The sequence below is a fragment of the Tenrec ecaudatus genome, chromosome 10, assembly GCF_050624435.1.
Source record: "Tenrec ecaudatus isolate mTenEca1 chromosome 10, mTenEca1.hap1, whole genome shotgun sequence".
NCBI lineage: Eukaryota > Metazoa > Chordata > Mammalia > Afrosoricida > Tenrecidae > Tenrec > Tenrec ecaudatus.
In genome coordinates, this window is record NC_134539.1 from 137,299,470 (window position 1) to 137,322,450 (window position 22,981).

At 57.3% G+C, this 22,981-nt stretch overlaps 2 protein-coding genes across 3 annotated transcripts in view; one reads left to right on the forward strand and one right to left on the reverse strand.

Moving 5' to 3' along the window:
* The first annotated feature begins 1,216 nt into the window (after positions 1-1,216).
* On the forward strand, positions 1,217-6,905 carry CNP (2'',3''-cyclic nucleotide 3'' phosphodiesterase). 2 transcript variants are annotated; one of them, XM_075561826.1, is made up of 4 exons: positions 1,217-1,345; positions 2,606-3,272; positions 4,669-4,808; positions 5,685-6,905. In XM_075561826.1, exons 1-4 carry the CDS (start codon positions 1,343-1,345, stop codon positions 6,132-6,134), a joined length of 1,260 nt encoding a protein of 419 aa, XP_075417941.1. In that variant the 5' UTR covers positions 1,217-1,342; the 3' UTR covers positions 6,135-6,905. The 2 variants fall into 2 exon arrangements, with proteins under 2 accessions (XP_075417941.1, XP_075417940.1); XM_075561825.1 differs by lacking the exon at positions 1,217-1,345 and adding an exon at positions 1,407-1,514.
* A 979-nt stretch (positions 6,906-7,884) lies between these two features.
* Positions 7,885-22,981, reverse strand: part of DNAJC7 (DnaJ heat shock protein family (Hsp40) member C7) — a 31,619-nt gene continuing 16,522 nt past the window's right edge. Inside the window, exons 6-14 of the mRNA XM_075561827.1 lie at positions 20,382-20,500; positions 19,440-19,593; positions 18,935-19,099; positions 18,036-18,127; positions 13,909-13,982; positions 13,565-13,711; positions 12,733-12,885; positions 8,490-8,552; positions 7,885-8,146 (exon numbers count right to left, since the gene is read on the reverse strand). Coding sequence (XP_075417942.1) covers positions 8,109-8,146; positions 8,490-8,552; positions 12,733-12,885; positions 13,565-13,711; positions 13,909-13,982; positions 18,036-18,127; positions 18,935-19,099; positions 19,440-19,593; positions 20,382-20,500 — 1,005 coding nt within the window. The 3' untranslated portion in view covers positions 7,885-8,108. The remainder of the gene's footprint in view (positions 8,147-8,489; positions 8,553-12,732; positions 12,886-13,564; positions 13,712-13,908; positions 13,983-18,035; positions 18,128-18,934; positions 19,100-19,439; positions 19,594-20,381; positions 20,501-22,981) is intronic.

The following is a 22,981-nucleotide window of genomic DNA, read 5'->3' on the forward strand; positions in this document are numbered from 1 at the left end:
AAGGAGTCAGTGTGAGGATTAAAGGAGCCTTCAGCACAGCGCCTGGCACCACGGAACCGAACAGGGCTGAGCGGCTGCACAGGAGGTGGCAACTGAGTAGCTGGCCTTGGAGAAGGCATCAGGACCCCCTACATTCTCTGTCCCTGGGATTCTGGCAGCACAGTTCCAAGTGGGGCTAGGGGTGTGGCTGACCTAAGACCCATGGAGAGCTCACGATGAGGATGAGCTGCCTGAGATCGCGTTGCGGGTCCTGATAAATGAAGATTACTACCATGTCCAATTAGAAGGACTGAGGTCTGTATTTTTATATATATCAGGCTCGCCTGGGCTGCAGTGGAATGCTCAAAAGGAACTTGCCTCCAGACTGCAGCCCCCTCTTCCCTAGTCAAGCCTTATATTCTTCAGGTAGGGGAGGGTATGGAAACCAGAAAAATCACTACATGGTATTGACAGAAGTAAAACAAAAGTATATTTAGGGAAAGTTTAGGCACCTTGTTTTATGACCCCATCCCTGGATTTCGCCTCTAGCTTGTCCTAACCGGGTGGGGATGGGGTGGGAAATGGACATTCTTGGACTAGAGACTTAAGACATCTCTTGATAAGGGGAGGGGGGCAGTGTGAACAAGAATTGCTCTAAAGGTTCCTAAACACCTGCATTCCCTTGTGATGGGTTCTCTGGGCAGTTCTGCTGAAAGCTTTCAGTAGTTCACATTTAAAAACCAGAGCCCCAAACCAGTTAGCTCCAAGTGATTCTGACTTACGGCGGCCCCCTGTATTCCAAAACAGAACTATACAGAGCTTGCCCTGACTGTGTGACCTTTCAGCAGTTAATCACCAGACGTTTCTTCCGGGTCTCCTCTGGGTTGCTTGAACCAACCTGTCAGTAACCCAGGGCTCCACCGTGGGCCTCCAGAACACCCAGTAATCAAGACAGGTGCTATCCGAAGGTCTATTGTTAAAAGAGCCATAAACAGCAGCATTTTAAAGACCCGTTGCGCCACCACTGCCCTTGCATGACCCTGCTCACTGGCCTCCTCTGAATCCAGGCTGGGTCCGTGGTCGGGGCTTCTCGAAACGGAAACAAAACCAAAAAAACAAACTCACTGCTAACCGGCCAAGGCAGAGGTGCCCCGCGGGTTTGCGGGACCGAGGCCCCCGCGTCCCCGGCCGGCCACGCCCGCAGGCCTCCGCGCGGTCCCGCCGCGCGTGCGCACCGCCCGCCCGCCCCCGGCCCGCCCCCGGCTATGAAAGGCGCCCCGACGACGCGCGTCGCGCAGCGCAGGCGGGCGGCCCGGAGAGCGAGTGCCTGCCAGGGCGGCGACGGCGGCGCCCCTTCCCCACCATGGTGAGCCAGGGGGCCGGGCGGGGAGGCGAGGGCTGGACCAGGCGGCGGGGTGGCGCCCTAACGGAAGACCCGAGTATTTTGGAGTTTCCTGGGAGGAAGTGGCATGCAAATGAGCACCGAGGTTCCGGAGTTGAGTCCCGGCTTTGGTGGGGACCTGTGCAGTCCTAAGGTAGCGGGGGCGGGGGACGGTGTTGCGGGGGTGGCGGGCACACGGATGGTCAGGTGTGGGCCTGAAGAGGGGGCCGCAGCGACAGGGCGCCGGCCCTCTCCTGTGCCTGCTGCCCGCAAAGGTGCTCAGGGAGGAGGAGCTGGTTTGGAAGAGCAGATGGTTGTTTCAGTTGCCACTTGCGGCTCTGAGACGGAGCACTAGGGCCTAAGAGGGGTGCTGCCGACAGTGGTGGGCAGAGCTAGCCCCTGAATGCAGGTGTCTGTGCCGCCCAGTTCTAGGCCAGGCACAAGCCCCCTACTTTGTTGGGGGGCAGAGAGAGCAGGAGGAGGTGGCAGGCCTAATGAATCAGGCCCTTTGTCCAGTGAGCTCCTTCCCTGCCCCCCACCAGCGCTTCTGTGGGACTATTGTCCCCCCCCAACCCAGACAAGAGGGTATTATTTATTGCTGTCATTGTTGGCTGTAGGGAGGCCGCCCCCCATCGCAGCCAGGGCAGCTGTGTCTCTGCCCAGATAGAGAAGTCCCACCCCTAGGCAGGACAGCCTTACAACTTGCCAAGAATATAAACTCAGAGCCAGGCTCTAGAAGACGGCTTCAGCCCCTCCCTGGCAACATGGCTTCATCCTAGAGGGGCTGCGGGAGGTCCTGGAGGTATCGCTTCCCTCACCATGTCCTCCACCCCTGGGGCACAGGGACTTGGGGAACAAAAGGCAAAGGCATAGGTGTTTCCCCCCAGTTGCTGTCCAGTCTCCTGTCCTGTGGCTCACGGTGACCCAGGTTTCAGAGTAGAACTGGGCTTCATGGGTTAACAGTGCCTGACCCCATCCCACCCTCCAAGCAGATGGCCAGGCCTTTTAGGTTTCTCTGGGTGGCCTTGAACTTTCAACCCTTTGTTAACAGCTGAGCCTGTTAACTGCATCACCCAGGGACGCGGAGGGTCCTGATAGGCCCTTGGGCAGCCTACCGCATGAGAGGCACATTGGACCCCTTGGGGGCTGGGGAGCCAGGTTAGACCTGGCCTGGAGACCAGGGCCAGGGTGAGGGGTGGCTGCCGGCGACCTGGCCTGAAACCTGTGCTTCCCTTTCCCACCCAGAATAGAGGCTTTTCCCGCAAGAGCCAGACGCTCCTGCCTAAGATCTTCCGCAAGATGTCGACCTCGGGGCCCAAGGACAGGCCGGAGCTGCAGTTTCCCTTCCTGCAGGATGAGGAGACGGTGAGCGCCCTGCAGGAGAGCAAGACGCTCTTCATTCTGCGCGGCCTGCCGGGCAGCGGCAAGTCCACGCTGGCCCACGCCATCGTCGACAAGTACCATGATGGCACCAAGATGCTGTCCGCCGACAGCTACAAGATCACCCCCGGCCAACGCAGCAACTTCTCCGAGCAGTACAAGCAGCTGGACGAGCAGCTGGCCACCTACTGCCGCCGGGACGTCCGAGTGCTCGTGCTGGATGACACTCACCACGAGCGGGAGCGGCTGGAGCAGCTCTTTGAGGTGGCCGACCAGCACCAGTACCAGGTGGTGCTGGTGGAGCCTAAGACGGCGTGGCGGCTGGACTGTGCCCAGCTCAAGGAGAAGAGCCAATGGCAGCTGTCGGTCGACGAGCTGAAGAAGCTGAAGCCGGGGCTGGAGAGGGACTTCCTGCCGCTGTACTTCGGCTGGTTCCTGACCAAGAAGAGCTCCGAGCGCCTCCAGAGGGCCAGCCAGGCCTTCCTGCAGGAGCTGGGGAACCATAAGGCCTTCAAGAAGGAGCTTCGGCACTGTAGGTGGCTGGCAGGGGACGGGGGGCGCAAGGCTGTTGTTCTCGAAGGGTTGGGTTCCAAGTGGGGGGTAAAGATGGGGCCTCACCTGCTAGGAGGCAGAATAGGTGCTTCAGAGGTGGCCTGGGGGCAGGGGTGCCCAGTCAGGTGGAGACGGATACCTCCCAGGGGACTGTCATCTCCCCTCTCCAATCCCTGGATCTGCCCCTGCCTCTAGATGGGAAAGACGAGTTCCTGCCACGACAGGGCACAGGCCACCATAGGTTATCACCATGGAGAACTGGGTTCAGTTTTTTCTAAGCCGTTTTTCGCAGCAGAACCTGCCTCTAAAACAAAAATAGGACGTGGGATCCTCAGGGGTTAAGACGAGCAAAGGTTCCCAGATGCTGAGAGCCCCCCACCCCCACTTCAGCTCTGTGGACACGAGGGCTCGGGAGAATGAGCAGAGTGGCACCCCAGCCTCAAGCCTGCCGTTCCGCACACACGGACACGGCGTGTGGGGGCTGTGTGCCACGGCACCAGAGTCAGGAGTTGGTTTGTGCTGAGGCCGGCCGGTCTTCGGGGGCTTTTTGGAACTCACACCCACTTCCAGCCCCCAGGTGGCGGCTGCTTGTGGGTGTGGTGCTGAGGCAGGTCAGTTGGCCTGCAGTGCTCAGATATGCGCAGCTCCTAAGCACGAATGGCTGAGAGGGCTGGGAGGCCAATTGGCCCGAAAGCGTGCGCAACGTGGGCACAGCTCCACAGAACGGCCCCTCTAGAGCTGGTGGCTGTGCCTTGGGAAGTGAATCTGCCGGAAACTGTTCTCCCCTTAGAGCAGAGCTGTGCTCCTCCCCCAGGCGGTGGGGACATCCCTATAGGGATCGGCCCGGTGACTGGGACAGCGGCCACGGGCTGGAGGCTAGAAATGAGCATGGGTCCTCCAAAGCATGCACCTGTGCCACTAGGCTCCAGTGCCTCCCTGCCAGGCAGCCAGCCCCGCTGGGTGTGTATTCTTCTGGGGCCCAAATAGGAAGCGGGCGCTTGTAGTTCCCAGGGACCCCACAGACAGGGTGGTCCAACCTAAGGCCTGGGTCATCTTCCTTGCCCCGCATGTGCCCCTCCCCTCACCCCCTTTCTATGACTTGTTGGTAAATCTGGGATTTCCTTGGCCTGCCTGAGGGTTTTCAGGTCTGTGAAGTCAACTTTAAAAAGACTTAACAGATGGGGGAAGACACGTATAAGGTCACTCTAGGTGGGAATCCACTCGACAGCTTAAGAACTCACATGTAATGTCCGGTTTTCTCCCTGGTGGGCTCCACAATCGATCCTGGTGCTCAGCATGATGTGGCCTGGGGGTGGGGTGGGGAGAAGAGGCCCCATGGCCACCTCCCTGACTGCCACTCCCCCCACCCCCTGCAGTTGGCCCCGGAGACGAGTCCAGGGAGAAGATGGACTTGGTCACTTACTTCGGGAAGAGGCCCCCGGGCATGCTTCACTGCACCACCAAGTTCTGCGACTATGGGAAGGCAGCCGGGGCCGAGGAGTACGCCCAGCAGGACGTGAGTTCTCCTCCCGAGACCCCCCTGTCCCCAGCTTTCCCTTTGCCAGGGGGGCTGGCTGGGCATAGGGCCTGCCTGTGGTTTCTTTCCTTGGCACATTCCCAGCAAATGCTGGGCGTCCCGGAGCCTGGTGTTCAGAGGTTCTTGTCCCTGGGGCTGAAACCAGGCTTTGGCTCAGGAGTGGGTGCGGGGTGCTGCTCTGAGTAGCATTGCTTTCCCTGCCCCCGCCACTGAGCCTCACTCCAGCACCTGCCCTGTTCTGCAAGACAGCCTCAGTCTGCGACCCTTTGGAGTCCCCTCAGTGACCTCCCCTCTCTGGGCCCACACAAAGACCTTCCTTCCTTACTGGTGTCCACCCTCTAGAAAGCAGGTTCCCGAGTGCAAGGAGCTTCTGGCCCCTTCTACCTGACCAAGGCCTCACCTTCTACCACCATCTCTAACTGGTCACAGATGGGAGTTTCCTCAGAATTGGGTGTCACCGCTGGGGGACCAGATGTACACACTAAGTGCAGAGGGCGTTGTGGCCTGGTGTCTGCACCTGCCCTCACCCTGCCTGACGGGGCTCTGCTCCCCTCCCCAGCCACCACAAAGCCTGTTCCCCTCCATTCACAGCGCTCAGCTCTTTCTGGGCCTTTCACAGTCAAGGCTCAGCGAGGTTACACCTGCTCAGAACCTTGCGCTGGCAGGTGGTGCCCTTGGCTCTGACCTCAGGCAGTGTGGCTTTTGGCCCCTGCACAGGCCCTTCTTTCTGAGCCTGTGTGTACCGGCTGTGCCTGGGAGCTCCATCCATCCAACCCTTGCAGACTCTGGGTGGTGAGCCAGCTGGGGGTCCCCGGAGGGATGGACGGACGCCTCGAGCCAGCCCTCTCCCCACAGGTGGTGAAGAAATCCTACTGCAAGGCCTTTACGCTGAGCATCTCTGCCCTCTTCGTGACCCCCAAGACGGCTGGGGCACGGGTGCTGCTCGGTGAGCGGGAGCTGCTGCTATGGCCCAGTGAGGTGGACAAGCTGTCGCCCTCTGACAACCTGCCTCGCGGGAGCCGCGCACACATCACGCTGGGCTGTGCCAGTGAAGTGGAGCCTGTGCAGACGGGCCTCGACCTACTGGAGATTGTGCGGCAGGAGAAGGCGGGCAGCCACGGCGAGGAGGTGGGCGAGTTCCGCCGGGACAAGCTCTACTCCTTGGGCAGTGGGCGCTGGCTGCTGAGCCTGGCCAAGAAGCTGGAGCTCAGGGCCGTGTTCGCGGGCTACTACGGGAAGGGCAATCCTGTGCCTGTTCACAGTGGCCGGAGCGGGGGCGGCCTGCAGTCCTGCCATATCGTCTGAGGGCCCCCACCCACCTCCCCAAGCTCATGGGGAGGGCTGGGGCAGGAGCCAACCCCACGCCCCATCTCAGTTCTGTTTTGTTTTTTTACCCGAAGTTAATTAACCTCTCTGTAACTCTTTAAAATTCTGTGAAATAACTGCCTTTCTCGTCCGCCACGCCTTTCCCTCTAACAGTTCAAACCCCCAACACCAGCCCCACTGCCTAGGCCAGGCGGTCGATCCAGGCAGTGGGGCTGGAGGACCTCGGGGGCGGGGGCCCTTTGACCCTTTCTGAATCAGCATGGCCCCAGCAAGGTGGGGGCTCTCACCAGGGCAGAAAAGAGAGTTTCCCACCCATTTAGGGGCATAGGTTCCTGCCTCCTGCTTCTTCCCACAATGACTAGGTAAACAGTAGGTCAAACTAGGGAAGGCAGCAGGAGAAACCAGAATAGCCCTCTGCCTGTCCTTCCACTGACCTCACCCCTCTTCCCTCCCAGCAGGGGCCTTGCCCACCCTGCCTCTGTGGTGCCTCAGGAGGCCTCTCGCCTCCTTGAAGGGGCTCGGTGGGACCAGGAGCCAAGCGGGTGGGTTCCGGACTGATCAGGGCCCAGACCCTGACACCTCTGGGGTGACAGGTTTTCATCTCGGCCAAGGGCGTGGTCCCTGAGTGCCCCATTGCCCCCTGCTCTATAACAGGGCCTTGCTAATCAGGTTGTTACTCAAAAGCACTTGAGATTCTGTCCAACTTCCACACCTGTATGACTGATGATGAAATAAATCATGTTAACCCTAGCTGTGTGCAGTCTCCCCTTTCTGGGCCTAGTAAAGGGCTCCTCTTGGGTGAAGCTTGCCTCGGATATCAGGACTGGCTTTGTCCCATGCCTGGGGCTCTCAGTCCTGTCTCCCCTTGGCGGGCCGGGCACAGCTGTGAGGCTGGCCACCCGAACAGTGTTGGCTTTCATGAGGAAGCAGAAAGGAGAGGCTGATCTTAGACTCACCAGAAGGTGGGGGCTGGCAGGCTACAGGGGACGAGAAGCACAAACCACCCCTTACCCTTCACACTGACCAGTGCTAAGGGGCCCACAGGGGTCCCAGCCCCATCCAATCAGCCTCCACAACAAAAGTTCCGGGTAGAAAGGCTACTCCTTCAGACAAAAGGGAAGAACTTTCCAGACCAACGGAATTTGGCTGGCCAAACTTGAAACCTCCCAGGCCCCGCAGGGCTGTCCTTTCACCCTGGCCTTGCTCCCGGGGGTGGGGGTGGGGGGTGTGGGGACAAGGGGGCCAGGTTCGGAGGAGGCAGTCATCAGTGACCTGTCTGGCCTGAGGCTCTTCCCACAAATGTCAGCCCTGGCCCCAGCCCGGGCTTCCAATGCACTGGAGGCAGGATTTCACCCTGTGGCTCCCCGGCTCACAAAAGACACCATGGGAGCGGCTGAGAGCCAGGTGGCTTCGCCGGACAGCTGGACACCTTGCATGCTATCACATTCAGGGGAGTTGGGGGCACACACAGCTTCCACCACTTTCTGAAGAGGCCACCACGACTGACCGGCAGCATGCTGGGCCCAGCCGCACACTCAGGGCCTGCTCAACATTCCCGCTCTACCAGCACCCCTCGGGCCCCCGCCCGCCAGAGCCACATCCGACCCCCGACTCTGGAGTGACACAAAGCAGCTGCCAGAGCAAAGGGCCAGAAAGGGTCAGAACATTTTATTCTCTTCATTTTTTCTTCTTTTTTAATAAAGTTAAACAGTACAACAAAAATTCACAAGCTGCCTCCCTCTCCACCCCTACCTCCCGCCCCTCCCCGCAGTCCTGGGTGCGTTGGCTCCCGTTCCTTCACCCCACTCACAGACAAAACTGTCCAACTGAGAAAGTGAAACTGCTCTAAGTACACGGAGACATGATGAAGGGAGGAGTCGAATTGTGTCCATATTCAAGGTTCAACCGAGCAAGTCTGCATTTTCTGGGTGCTGGGTGACTGGTGTCCTTTCATTAGCCGAATTGAAAAAAGAAATTCCCTGGACCAGAAGCTGGGAGGGAAGAGGAGGGCGTGTTAGCTGGCTCTGTGCTTTCCGGGAAGAGGCTCTTTCACAGCAGAGGGATTAGGATTACGGAGAAGTCTTCAGGCCAGTGTGAACTCAACAGGTGCCCACAGATCCTGAACCCACAGCTGCTGAGCCGCTTGGGCAGTGGGCAGCAGCGGCCCCGAAGGGACGACACTAAGCACGCCTCCCGCCCTCAACCAGCCAGCCCCACACCTGAGTGGAAGGGGGTCCTGCTACGCTAAGGACTCAGCTACCAAAGAGCCGGAGACCGAGCCATCACTGTGACTACTGGTGATCGGGGGCCTCCCCGGGCAGCAGGCATACCCACCTTCAAAGCTGAAGCCCCCAGGACCACCGAAGAATGCCTTGAAGATATTGTTTGCATCAAAATCTGCGGAGCAAGAACCGGGAAAGAAAGGAAAAGGCGAGAGATGGATCAGACGTGCGTGAAGGGCTAACCAGTCAGGACCCCGCCATGGGCCTCCCATGCTGCTTGGACAACACCACGGCCCTCCTTTCCCCACAGGTCACAGATCGCCCTCAACAAACGTCTCCTCGAAGACATCGCCAGGCTCCACTGCCTTCTCCTTCCAAACATAGTCCCCAAGGAAAGCCTGCCTTCCGTTACCCCGTCTTCTCAACAGCCGTGTGTGGATAGGAAACGCGTGTACATTCCTATCTTTTCCTTGTGTCTCCCCTCACCTTCTGCCTCCCTTTAATGCTGGGGCTGCTACCTAAAAGGTTACAACAAAGAACCAGACCCAGGACTCATGACATCGTGTGAGTCCATGTCTCCATTGTACGGCAGAAAAAATGACTGGTTTATCACGCACCGAGACCAAAGACCAGACCCACTGCTGTTGACTCAATCCCACCTCACGGTGACCCTACGGGAGAGCCCGGCTGTGCCACAGGGTCCCGAGGCTCTAAATCCTTAGAGGCCGTCGGCCACCGCTTCCTCCTGTGCACTGGCTGGCAGGTTCCACCTGACCCTCTGGTTATCAGCAGTTCATCACTGCACTCCTGGGCTGCTCCGACTTCAGGGCATCAGGACCAGCGACTCAAAGCACCCCGGCAGATGCTATGACCTGGCTTGCTGAAAGCCAAGACTCGAAACGCTTGCAGATGAAGATCAAGGACTGCGGCCTTCAGTATGATTACAATTCGACGCAAAGGAGACAATTCAATGTGTGTCTATCGGCCACAACTAGACCAACGGTCAACCTCCCGACAAACAGGCAGGATGGACGTTGTCAAGGATTTCACTTTGCTTAGATCCACAATCGAGGCTCCAAGCAGCAGCAAAGACACCAAACGATGTGTGGCGTTGGACGAATCTACTGCAAAGTCCTCTTTGGAGTGCTGGCGAGCAAGGCCATCGCTTTGCAGACAAGCCACGGTATCTCAAAGCCCCGTAGGCACGCCAATCAGGACAACGAATAAGGACCCCAACGAATTGATGCGTGTCAATTATGATGTTGGGGGAAACTATCCAAAATCCCACGGTCTGTCATAAGAAGTACAGCCAGAGTACTGCTTAGAAGCAAAGATGGGGAGACATCGTCTCGGGTTTTGGGGACCCATTATCAGGAAAGACCAGGGTCAGCCAAAAAAGGGAAGACGGACAATGGATGAAAACATAGTAACAATCACAAGGATGGGAAAGGACTGAGCAAGCGTCCTGTTCTGCTGTCCATAGGGTCCCCGAGTCAGAATTCCCGCCACAGTACCCAACCTCATCCCCCACAGGGCCCGAGTGACGGAGCTCCGGTGGCAATGTGAAGCAAGCACTAGGCGAGGAACGGCAAAACTGGTGCTTCGAAACTGGCAGCCACTGCAGGGGAGAAAGATGAGGCTGTCTGCCCCCCTGAAGACTTGCAGACTCGGAAACCCTATCGAGGTCAGTGGGTCGGTTAGGTTTTAGGCGCCAATCACCAAAGGCCTGGTGATCCAGTGTGTTAAGCGTTGGGCTGCCTTCTGTAAGGCTGGGCAGTCAAAGCCGCCAGCCACTCAGACCCCATGCACCGCCTCGGAAACCCCGTGGCGCCAGTCCACCCCATCCCATGTGGTCACTAGGAGTCAGGCCCGGCGCTGGTCACTCTGCAGTCACTCTCACAGCCATTTGTCAAAATCTGCCTCCCTGACTGACACAGAACATATGCACAGAGCTCAAGTCGCCTGCCCAAGAACTCACGGCCAGTGAAAGCAGAACTGAACATTTCTCCCCTAGCTTTGCTGGCCAGCTCTTGTGCCTGGCCCGCTGGCCCTCCTGAGCCACGTAGAGGCTACCCCACAGGCACAAGTGTCCAAGAGGGCTCCTGTGTGCCCGCCTACCTGCTCACTGGCCCGGACCCAAGCTCAGTGAACGGCTCCGGCATCAGCCAGCTTCGCCTGAGACAGCTGGAGCCTGAGTCCTGGATGCATACCCTCCAACAGCAAGCACTTCCTGTGGTGTCTACAGCCTTCCACTCTCACCTCTGCACCGCCCATCTTGTCTCCTGCCACCTGCCCTCTACCGCGCCCCCTCCCAGCCACCCCGCCTCGCTGCCAGCGCACACACGAGGGCGACTACACAACGGATTCCCGACTCGCAGTGACCCTCCCTCGGACACAGGGTAGGCACAACTGCCCTCGGGTTGTGCGGGCCATCGGCAGGAAGCCTCTTCTCTCCCAGGGTGTAGCCGGTGGTGGTAACTGCTCACGGCCTGACTCGTCAGGGAAAGCTTTCTTAACCAAAAATATCAGCAGGTTACATTACTGTCTCTCTACATCTCCCCCGTAGCTCTGTACACTTCGGAAGGTGGCGTTTCTCTCTAGCTCTCTACCCTGAGGAATTCTGTGCGGTTCGATTTACACAGCCGAACTGTGGCCCTTGGCTTCCTCCAGGGACTAGAGTTTAGGGGTCAACAAGAAGTCTAGGGGCGGACGGGGCAAGGAGGCTCCTAACGAAGTCCTCACGGGAGGGAAATGAAATGAGCAGGCGCATCGCTGTGACGGAAAGACCTCGGTGTGACGTCCCTGTGTCCTCCCTCATGCAGCGGAGCACTTCCAAGCCTGGTGACCGTGGCCACGTTCCTGGGGAAAAACTATCAAGACCTCCCTGGGGAGCTAGGAGAGAAACAGCTCCCACAAGCGTTGGAGCCCCCCGTCCTGCGTTTGAATGACCTAACAGATCCCTTCGGAAGCCACTATGTTGATGGGACCTTTGTTTGGGGGAAAAAGGGGGGGTTTGGGGGAACTAAGACAAGTATATAGGCCTGAGAGAACCAGTCTGTAGTCATCCACCGGGCACCAAAACAACTCCCTGCCACTGAGTCATAGTGACCCTACAGGACAGGGTTGAACTGCCTCTCTCAAGGAGGTGGGGGTTTAGAACTGCTGACCTTGCAGACTACAGCCCAACATGTAACCACTGCGCCATCAGCACTCCGTCCACCACCGATCACGGACACCTTAAAATACGCTTTCTTGGGACAAACCCGGAACCCTCTCCCAGGGGGACAAATAGCGGAAAAGTGGGTGAGGGGTGACAGAGGATGATCTTTAACTTATCCAGGGTTCGTGAGGGAGGGAGAAGAAATAGGGAGCTGATCTCAGGGGCTCAAGTGGGAAGAGACGGCTTTGAAATGATGACGGCGGCACGTGTGCATACGTGCTTGACACACTGGATGACTGTATGGATTGTGATGAGATGTTTAAGAGTGCCCAAGAAAAGTACTGAAAAACAAAAACACTTGCTTTGGAATAAACCCAGATGTATGTAAACTGGAAGCCTGGCAGTATTTTCTTTTGCCTGTCCTTGTTTATTTCTAGAGGCCAAGTCTGGTCAATAGCTGCCCTACTTAAGCCTGGGGATGGTTTCTGACAGATTACAGGCACTATCCCTTCGCAGCTGCTGGACAGCACAGCATGCTTGTTAGTAAGCCTAGGGTGATCCTCCTCGGTGCACAACGCTCGGGACTATCCAACCCATCTATCGTATTTCAAACAGCAAACCGGTTTCGGCGTGGGAGGAAAAACCCCACTGAGTTGGCATCAGGGACTGAGAGCTGGCACAGCCCAGGGCCTCCGTCACACTCTGATGGGGACGCACAGGGCGCACCAGCACCCACCACTGAGTCGACTGTGCCCCGACTTCAAAGGGCACTCAATGGGGCACAACTCGACGTCCTTACGTACTTCAGCCCTGCAGTGCTCACCAGCTTCCCACAAGCTCCCCCAGCCCTCTAGGACCAAACCCTGCTGTCCTCCCACCAGGACCACCTGCTGCCCCGCCCTCCAAAGTGCCACACCCTGGTGTCACCCCAACTTTCCTTGCTACAGCCACTACAGAGTTTGCCTGCTGGACCCCCAGTGCCCCTCCTGATCGCAGGGCCGTGACTATCAGACTCTCTAGGCCAGGGACCCTGCCCGCGTCGTCTACCACCTCTGGCAGCATGGAGAGCGCCGCACACCGCAGGTGCTCACAGGCCAGCAGGGCAACGTCACCAGCTGAAGGCACGGCAATCCTCCGTTCGGAGCAACGCTCATCTTGCTCAGCCCTCAGCCCCCCACGTGCCCCACCAACTCACCACCCATGTTCATGCCCTCCTCATCCAGGTCCTGCCCACTGTCGTAGCGAGTCTTTTTCTTGGGATCCGAAAGGATAGTAAAGGCTTCTCCAACTTCCTTGAACTTCTTCTCCTCCTCCTTCTGAACTTCAGCACTGGCCCCACTGTGCCGATCTGGGGGGAGGGTGCAAGTGAACGCTGGCCGAGGCAAGGCAAGGCAAGCAGAATTCCAGGCAGAGCCCTCTAGTCCTGATTCAGGAGGGACCTGGGTGCTTGGCAGGGTCTGGGGCTTATTCTGGCCCCTGTGCAGGGCTGCTTGGAGGCCTCTCTGGCATGGGCCTGTGGGGTCCTAGTTTACAACTGCCAGCACCAGCACCATGACAGGCTGTATAAAACCAAAGTCTGGGGCAGGCTTAAGCTCTAATTTCAGATTCCTGAACACTGAGATAATTCAGTAAGAGAAGGCATCATCTATCCCAGACTGACCAGTAGGGAGCAGCGACCCCCCCCCCAACCGACCAGTCAAGAAAACACGCACGAAACTGCTTGCCAACCACCACTGGACAATGCTGACGCCAGAAGTTTTCTCCAATAAATTTAAAGAACAGCAACACTGGACTGCCCCCGGTCCCTGGCCCCATAAATGCCCAGGGAACAAAGAACTCGGGGCTGATTCCCTTTTGGACGCTGGGTCCCCGCTGCGCTGGGCAGTGGAGGGAGGGAAGCCCTAGTTCGAGCTAGCAAATAAACTCCTTTTGCATCTCAACTGGTCGTAATTCTTCCGTGCGTCCAAGGTGAGCTCGCGTTCCCTTCCCCAATCCAACAGGCCGGCCCACTCATGCTCCCGCCCTACCTGGATGGTGCATCAAGGCGCGCTTCCGGTAGGCTTTCTTGATCTCGTCCTCGGAGGCATTCTTGTCCACCCCCAGGATCTTGTAGTAATCTTTCCTCTTGCTCTTCTTCAGCTCCAGCTGGGCGTGCTTTAGGAGCTGTTTGTGTTCTGGGGGAGACAGTGGGGTCGGTGGGCAGAGAGAGCCTGGCCAGCCACTCCAGGGGCTTTTCCCCAGAGGTCAGCACCGGCCTCCTCCTCTGGGGTCCTCCCATCTCAGCCCCCGCACACTTCCTTCCTAGTGATCGAATAAACCCCCTGCCCAGCACAGCTTCCAGGATCTCAAGCCCATGGTCTCAAATGACTACCTTTTGTCTTTTCCGTCTGATACACCTTCTCATAGTCACGCACGGCTTCCTCATACTGTTCCGTGTCCATGTAACTGAGAAGGAAACGCAGGTCAGCTCTGTGCTCGGGCCTCCTGGAGCACTCTGGGGAAGAAGCGTGGCTCAAGCAAGACACACACTGGTGCTACACTGTCTCATCCAACAGAGGCCCTCAATCTAGCACTGGGGGAAATGGAGCCACCGAGTTCACACGGAGGCAGAAACAGAACCGGCCTCAGGACCTTTCAAAGGGAGGCACTGATCTGAGTGGCCCCGGGGACAGCTGGGCCGCCTCAGGAAAGGCAGCGTGAAGGGGAAGTGAACCTGGGTGATCACGTGGGATGGAGAGATGAACATGCAGGGCAGGCTCCCATCCAGAGCACAAGTGGGGTTAGTGGGACCCGAGGAGGGTCGGCTCAGCAGATCAGGGTGATTGCCGGCAGGTGCTGCCCAGCAGAGCAGTCCCTCCGAGGGGTCCAGAGAAGCCACAACGGCACGGAGACGGGCACGCGAGAGCGCTGCTACGCCAGGAGTACAGCAGAAAGGATGGGGCTCAGGCCCGAGAGGGCGCAGCCCAGCCCGACAGGCTGACTGCCAGACACGGACGTTTCTCTTCAGCAGGAGCAGGGGACAATTTCCATGTCCGGTCAAGATCAGAGACACTAAGATTGGCCTAGGAAGTAAACAGACGGGTCGGAGGGCCGAGGAAGATGCACCCAGCGCCCCAGCTGGGAAGTGGGGAGGGACTCTGCAGAGCGGCTGCTTGCTGTACAGGGATTCACTTTATTACTGTGACCACACGGCCCCCTCATGAGCATGCGGCAAACATCCATGCGACTCGTGTGGCTGGCCAAGAGAAGCCCCAGCATCCCAGCATCTCTGATTTTCGGCCAGCACCACAACATAGCATGTCATTAAACAATGGTGGCGGTGAGCAGTCGTTTAAGGAGCTACCAAGGGCTGGGAAGCGTGGGAACATTGAGGCACGAGTGGACCATTGAACCTCTGCTTCCAGGACTCTTGAGACCACAGGCGCTGGTCGGTGCCCGGCTACCGCCGCTGACCACACCACTTTGAAAGGGATCACATTAGATGGGTCAGGGTAGAGCGGGAGAAAACTGGGAAACAAAATTCAAAATCCTAACAAAGACTAGGCTCCCTGGTATCACAGGGACGGGGCGGAAACCCCCGGGACGGTGGCCCTTGGGGGGAGGGGGCCCTTGGGTGGCAAAGGAGTGTTGGAAACAAGTTCAGAATACTCCCTTCCCAGGAGTGCCCAGAACCCTTTTGTGCCAGGAGCTTATGAGGAAGCACGTGGGCTACCCATAGCAGGGGAAGAGAGAGATGTATAAAGAGCCCCCAGGAGCCCCCGTTCCATTTGTCACACAGTAGCACTAGGGTTACAGGCCGCGTTTTGTTGCTGCACCTTGGCTTCCTCAACAATAAAGACAAGCCATTTGCATTCACCTCCTACACAGATGCGGACTTGTACCCAGTCACCGACACACACAGTCCAGATGCATGGCTCCCAGCCGTCTGTCTCGACGGTCTCTGGGCTGCTGCTATCTCTAAGGACACGCCTCAATTCAACGCGAACCTAAGTTGAGGATTATTCCCAGCAAATCGGTTTCATTCATGAAAGCATCACTTCAGTTACAACTATAAACACGGCCAAAAGGTCCTTAGAAAGTAAACATCAAAGTAAAAAGACAACGCAGTGGGGATTGTCACACTGAGCGACCCTTAGGCTATGCCAGACCAGTGTCTCAAATGCAGTGTTAAACGTCATACATGTTACATATACGCAGTACCACATCGCTTCATTCAGGTTAGCCGTGCATACTTCGGCTGTTTTTGGGAGAAAACGTGCAGCTTTGTGCGCGTGTCAATTTGATGCATGTCCAGAGAGACAGGCATAGAGAACTGTCTGCCAGCGTATTAGAGCAGCGGTTCTCAACCTTCATGACCTTGCAGACAGGTCCTCATGTGGTAGTGACCTCCAACCATAACATTATTTTCGTTGCGACTTCATCACTGTCATATTGCTACTGTTATGAATTGTAATGTAAACACCTGATATTCAGGATGTATTTTCATTGTTACAAATTGAACATAATCAGAGCATAGTGATTAATCACAAAATAGGTAATTATAGACTGTGACATACGTATGTGTTTTCTGATGGTCTTAGGCGATGCCTGTGAAAGGGTCGTTCCACCCCCAGGTGATAGAGAAGCTAAGCCCTTTTTGCTCCCAGAAAGGCGAGCTGTTCAAGCCAACGTGCTGCTCGGAGGGACAGAGACATGGCAGCTGTGGCCCTCTGCTTCCTTACCAACCTTACACCCTTAGAAGCGCGCCTCTGTCCTGTAAGTGCCGAGTCGGAACCCGCTCACCGGCACTGGCATCTTTACCTCCCAACTGAAAGGGACAACTCTGGCCTCGAGGGGAGGTGATGCCACACCAGGGTAAGCTGAGGCAGGTGGGCAGTGGGCAGGCCTCTAGTCAAGGCCAACAGCTGAGGCCACGGCTTGGATTCTTGGTCGACCGTGTGGTGGTGGTGGGTGTGTGTGCATGTGTGGGTGTGTGTGTGAATGTATGACGGAGAGTTCTGCCTGCTTCCAACAGAAAGACCAGGAGGTGAGTAAGTGATCCTCACTGCACGGACGAGGAGCCGCATGCTCCCTCTCTGGCACCTCACCCAGGCCTGGCTCCTAGCAGAGCCGGCCACCGAGCATCCCACAGAGGGCGAGCAAGCAGTCGCCTCCCTCTCTAGACGCCGAGCAGGTCCCTTTTTGCACCTTTGAACACACGTGTAGCAACCCCTCTGCGTCAGCAGCATCTGCTCCTACTGAAGTCAGCTGCTGGCTGCACCACAGATGTGCCTTGGCCCCTAAAGCGTACGCTCCCGTCTGCCAGTGGGTGCCAGAGAGAGCACGATGGACCGTGGTCTGATGGAATCTGTAACACACCACGTGCCCTGTCGTGTCTGAGAGGCCAAGGGAGCGACTTGGGAGTTCACTTCTGATAAAAGGCACCGGTCGCCACAGCAGTTTTCCAATGATGTGGCATTTGGGGGAGGGGGCAAGCTACAGGCTTTGAGAGGATCTGCTCCTGGTCTAGGTACTGCCAACAACCAGCATGTGCTCCCGGACCGTGCACGGCACTGCACTGCAGGCACGGCTGGAACCGGAGTGGGAGAAGCACGGCTTTCCTTTAGGGGCTTTAGGAGCCAACCACAAGATGCCAACCCATCAGCTGCGCAGGAGGCAAGTCTGTTTCCACGGAGATTTACAGCCTGAACAACTGGGGCGCTTCCACCCCGTCCTTTAGGACCACTGCCACTGTGAGAATCGACTCCAGGGGAGCGGGTCTGAAGACAAAGGGTTCTTCTCTCTCGGTGGGGGGAAATAACTGGAATTGGAATTGGAAGACACTGGTTTCTGATGCAAGCCTCTCCTAGCTCTGGGGGCGTTCCCGCTGGGAGAAAGTAGCCCAGTGGGTCCAAGAGTTGATGAGCAGGCTGGTTGGGCAGCCCTGGCTCTGCACACAAACCTGGGCACGCGGAAGCCCGTCCTGACCGACGTATAAGCCGCCCAGCCAGGCAAGGGCCCCTTCTGCTCAAAACACCCAGGCAGACAGCCCAGGGGCGGGGCGGGCACTGCAAAAGGGGTGCCTGGACTGCTCTGGAGGCAGAGCCGGATCGACCCAGACAGGCACGACACGAAACCGGCACCGTCATTCAACGGGGCGTTTCCTGAGTGACACCTACTATGTGCCGAGCACCGGGCCGAGCCAGAGCGCAGGGTACAGCACACAAACCTCCACAGGAAAGGAAGTGACTCTTTCACAAGGCACTTAGGTCAGGAGCAGAGGAATCGCACTGACCGTGAGGGGCGCTAGACCCAGGCCCAGGGCCTGAGGGCGCTGGGCAATCTCCTCCGCTGGAGGTCTGGCTATAAAGGGAGGCTAGGCCTGGAACAATCCCACCTAGAGGCAGGGGGAAGGACCAAATGACCTCACACGGTCCCTGGCTCTGCTGCCGCCGGTGCCACGGCACAGCTCCGCGGAAGCCACCTGCAGCCCTCTGCCCTCTGCCCGGCGCCACTCACCACTGAGCTCTTCTCAAGTAGGCTTTGATGTACGTGTCGTCCAGCCGCACGGCGTGCGTGCAGTCTTCAATTGCGCCATCTAGCTTGCGGAGCTTCAGGGGAGAGAGAGCGGTCACACTTCACATCGCCCGGGTCTGAGGGGGCTAAGGTGGTGGCTCGGCCATGCTGTCCCCGCCCCCACTGCCCCACCTGGTCCAGGGGCAGGGGCCATCCAGCCGCTCAGAGGACGGAGGCACTGGGCAGCCTCCCCACGTTTGGAGTGGGTTTCTGTGTTAAATGCTGCCAGGCAGGCACACTGCTCTACGAGGATAAGCCACCCCCGTCATGTCCCGCTAGAGGCCCCCCTTCGCGCCCCCCCCCCCCCGGCCATGACAAGAGTGAGCGGAGTTCCTGCCCTCCCTTTCCCCAGAGACCAACTCGAGGGATCGGAGTACTGGGATTTCTCACTGTAAGGATGCTGCAGTGCAGGGGCAACCAGCCTGCTCTTTGCTTCGAGGGGTCTGGGGCCCCAAGGGTGCTCAGCCCACTTCTAACTCGGCACTGTGACCACGGGTCAGGTGGAAGGGAAAGGTGAGCGGTCATGCCTGCCTCTCCTTGGAGCTGCCCCAAGTCACGACTCAGAAAGAAGACATCACAGTGGCCCCTTGGGAAGCCGCAGCGGTAGCTGAAGACCACCTAGCATTTCTCTTGCCGGGGCAAAAGGACCTCAGAGGACGGTGGGGCTGCACTTCCAAACCGGCCTCAGGGCTCCGGAAGGTCCATGGAGAAGAAAGGAAAGCTTGCCTCTCCGAACCCAGCTCTTAACAGATGCCAACCCAACCCTCCTCCTCATCAGGCCGCTCCTCCCGCGTCCCTTCAAATGACCTCTGCTGGCCCCAAGGGCCCGGCTGCGCACTTACCTTGGAATTCACCGTGCCCCGATTACAGTAGAGTTTAGCATTTGTTTTTATATTATTGGGATCGATCCCGAGGGCTTCTGTGTACAGTTCATATGCTAGTTTGTAATTTCCATCTTTAAACGCCTTATTCCCATCTTCCTTCTTTGCTTTAAGGGCCTTGGCATTCTACAAAGGAAAGGACGGGGGTCGGTTACACACCTGGAGAGCTGAGGGCAGGTGGGGACCCAGATTCAGCACCACACACCTGCCGCCTCATCGCCAGGGCGACTGGCTTGTGCCGCTCACCGCGCTCCCTACAGCGTGGACGGAGGAAGCCAGGTGGGCGCCTGCCGTGACCGCCCAGGGCGCATGCCCCTATCTGCTTCAGGTAGGAACTGAGGCAGCACAAAGGGTCCTGAAGTGATTTCTAATGAGAAGGCCGTGCATCTCTGAGAAGCAGGCAGAGGAGCCAGCCTGTTTCTTGGGCAGCTTCCTTCCCCCCTCGGATCCAGTCCCTCCGACTTACTCTGCAAGCAACACAGGCCTTCTCGTGGTCAGGCGCCATCCTGAGAGCCTGCACGAAAAACTGAACGGCCTTCTCGATACAGTCCTCGTAGTAAAGACAGAGCCCTCGCACGTACAGGGCGTCGGCATTGGTGGAATCCATCCGCAAGATGTCACTGCAAGAACAGAAAGGGCACCTTCAGCTGTGGCCCCGGAAGGGGCGCCCCCCACGACTGCCATCAGTGGCCCTGTTTCTCCCTGACCGGTCGTCAACTTCGGAAGGCATCTAAAGGAGGACACTGTCCCACCCAACCCCCCACAGGTTCTCTAGCCGGCACTCTATGTAAACAGATCATGCAGCCATTCCATCCCGCCTCAGGGCCGCAGCGTGGGGTCAGACCAGCAAGCTCAGCGAGTGCAGGTCAGGCACAAATGGTTTGCGCCCCCAAAGGCCTTCTCAGAATAAACCACCTATGTTTACCTGAGTGTACTTTTCATGGTCCTTATTAGAGGGACCAGGGGTCAGTGAACGACAGCCCTAGACCCATCCTGCCTGCCATCTGTTGTGAACACAGCTGCCCTGAAACAAGCGAGCCATGTCCACCTATTGCCCTACGGGAGAGACCTTATGACGACCTGTAGAACCGACAACGTTTACTATCTGGAGAGCTTCTCCAGCCGGCCCCGGAGCAGAAGTCTCCTATGGAAAAGGACGATTTTTAAAACACCCCCCCCCCGCCCCCGGTTCTGTCACAGATGTTTCCAATGCCTGTCCTACTGCTATATAACTCGGTGGGTTTGCAAATCTGCATTAGCCTTTTTGGCTTTAAACTCACAGAAGGTGTGGTCAGCCCTGGCTGGCCCATCCACTGGGCCATATGGCAGCCTCCTGGTATAGAGGCTGCCAGACAGCACCAAGTCACAGACCTTGCCAGCTCAGGAATGAAGTGACTTGACCCCATACCTGGCGACAGACTGTGCCTCCGGATGGCGGCCCAGCATGGCCAAACATTCTGCTTTGAGGATTTTGAAGCGATGACAGGCAGGGGCAAATTCCAAGGCCCGATCCATGCAGAAAACCACCTGCAGGGAGGGGAGAATAGTCAAGGCCCAGAGCCGTCACTCGTCATCTAGTCGCCGCAAGCAAGAGAATCAAAGCAGAAGGAAGTTTCCTGGGGCCACACCATCAAACTCCGACACCAAGAGCAGTTGACCGAGATCAGCATTTGCCCAAATGGGTGACACTGGCCCTGGTAGGGGACGGGGTGGTGGTGGAGTGCGGCGCAAGAATGCTGAGGGGCGGGGCTCTACAAGCAGACACTCAGACTTCATGCTGGGGTGTGGGCTCTCATGCAAAGGTTATTCACTGCTAGGCCATTGCTGAGTGTTTCTGTTTCTGCTTTGTTCTTCCCGAACGAGGGACAGTCAGGCAAGTAAGTCTGGGAGCCTACTATCTAGATGGTAACGACAAGAGCAAGTCTTTATCGAGTGCTTCCCATGAAGTCGTCCCAACAGTTTTAGGAAGCAGGTAATTCCCATCTTCTTTCTTTGCTTTAAGGGGTTTGGCATTTACTGACAAGAAAATCAAGGCACCACCAGATAAAGTAACTTCCTCCAAATGGTCCCGTCCAGCAAGCGATGGAAACAGAATGGGGCTTCTTCCACACCAACTCCGGAGCTAGGAGCTGTGATCAGCAAGCCGGCTGCCTCCATTACGAATGCTATCCATAGCAACCCTGTCCAAGTTCACAGGGCTCCGATGATGAGATGCTGTGGCCTACTTAAACATGAAAAAGCAGTACCCCCTAGGGCAGGGGCTACTCAACACGCCAATAGCATGGTCCCTCCTCTTCTGTGCACTGGCTCCACAGCTCACCAAGGGCTCCTGTGGTCACCCCTCCAGAGTGTAGTCCAGAACTCAGCCAATAAGTTCACGTTCAATGGTTCAGAATAGACTATCCGGTGACAAGTTAACCCCAGCATGTTGCTCTACAAATCCAAAGCCAAAAGCACCGGCCGCCAGTAAGAAGCCCTCCAAGAAGGACCTCACCAACAGAGAAGCGAGGTTATGCATGTCGCTTGGCGTTACGGGGGGGCCATCACGGCCACCTTCCGTCCTTTACAGTTTTGTTCTGCATGCACTGATACAGAAAGACTGCCCACACAGTGTGTTAAGCAGTCACTTCCCATTCCCTTCCCGCCGCCCCTTGACACCACCGAGCTGGATGGATAATCTAGAACCTTCTGCCTGCATCTTGCCCTCGGCATAAATTTGTGGGTCATCGCGCTGGGCTCGTTTACGGCTGGACGCTACTGACGGTGTGGATATACTGGAGTTGGCTTATGCAGGCCTTTGCTGACGGACATCTGGGTTGTTGCCACTCTGGGGCTTTTGTGAACAGCGCTGCAGTAACAACTGTGTGCAAGGGTTTCCGTTTCAATCCTTTGGAATGACCTGGTACAGACAAGGTGTGCTGGCTCTTTTCCTGCTGGGCCCGGGGAGAGAACTGCGGGAAGATGCTGGCAAGGGGCTCTGATGCCACTGTGAGTGGTTGTGAACAGGGCTACCCGTGACTGTAAAAGATGGGCTCGGGTCACATTTCTCTATCCCGCTGGGTATAAAATGAACCTCCTCGATCCAGGAACAGAGCGCGCTGAGCTCTAACACCAGCAAAGTGGCAGCGCAGCAGCAAGAGCCCAAACGGCCAGCCTCAGAGCAAGGCCAGTTGGGTGCCTCTGGGCACCCACAGAGGTGTGGTGTGCCTCCAGGCACGGAACCAAAGGAGCTAGATTTGCTGAGCACCTTTGGACTGAGGCTTAGGGCGGAGTAGTGTGCTAAAAGAGCTTTCGAACATGCCTGAGCAAGGTGGATGTAAACGAACCGTGTGGCTGATGACAAGGCTTGTCTGGGGACACGGCTGAGAAGAGGCTGTCCTGAGCATTTTAGATCTTGAATGATAACCTCTTAACTTCCCAACAAACCCTGTCACCATGAGCTCTATGTGGCCCTAGTTGAGTTCCCAAACCCAGCAGAGGGGGGTTGTGACTGGTAACCAAACCACGCTCCCCACCATGCAGTCCACGCTGACTCGGTGACCCCCGCCAAGACGGTACCTGTTGATGGGCACGGAAAGCCCAGCCTTTCTGCAGGGCAACCATTAGGACTGCAGCCTAACACATAACCACTGAGCCACCAGGGCTCCTTTGGTTGGTAATGGAATGGCTAAGGGAAGGTGGAGGCATGTCTCAGAGGAATCCATCCCCCTGGGGTTAAAGCGTTCCACCCTGCTGCCCCCACAACAGGCTCATAGGTAGGTAGCTAGAGTACTTCCCAAATTCTGAACCAGAAATGCCATCTTTTCAAAAAACTGAAAAACTAAATCAAAAAAAGGGGTGCCCAGATAAGCGCCATGCTGAGTGGAGATTTCCTGCGATGTCCAAGGAGGTCCAAGGAGTGACGGGGGTGCCCGTCCTGCAACAGCACAGGCTCCTGTCCTGGCCGCTCTCTGGACAACACCGAAGTGCAAGTGCCTGCAGAGCCAAGACACTGGTTTCTTAGGGACA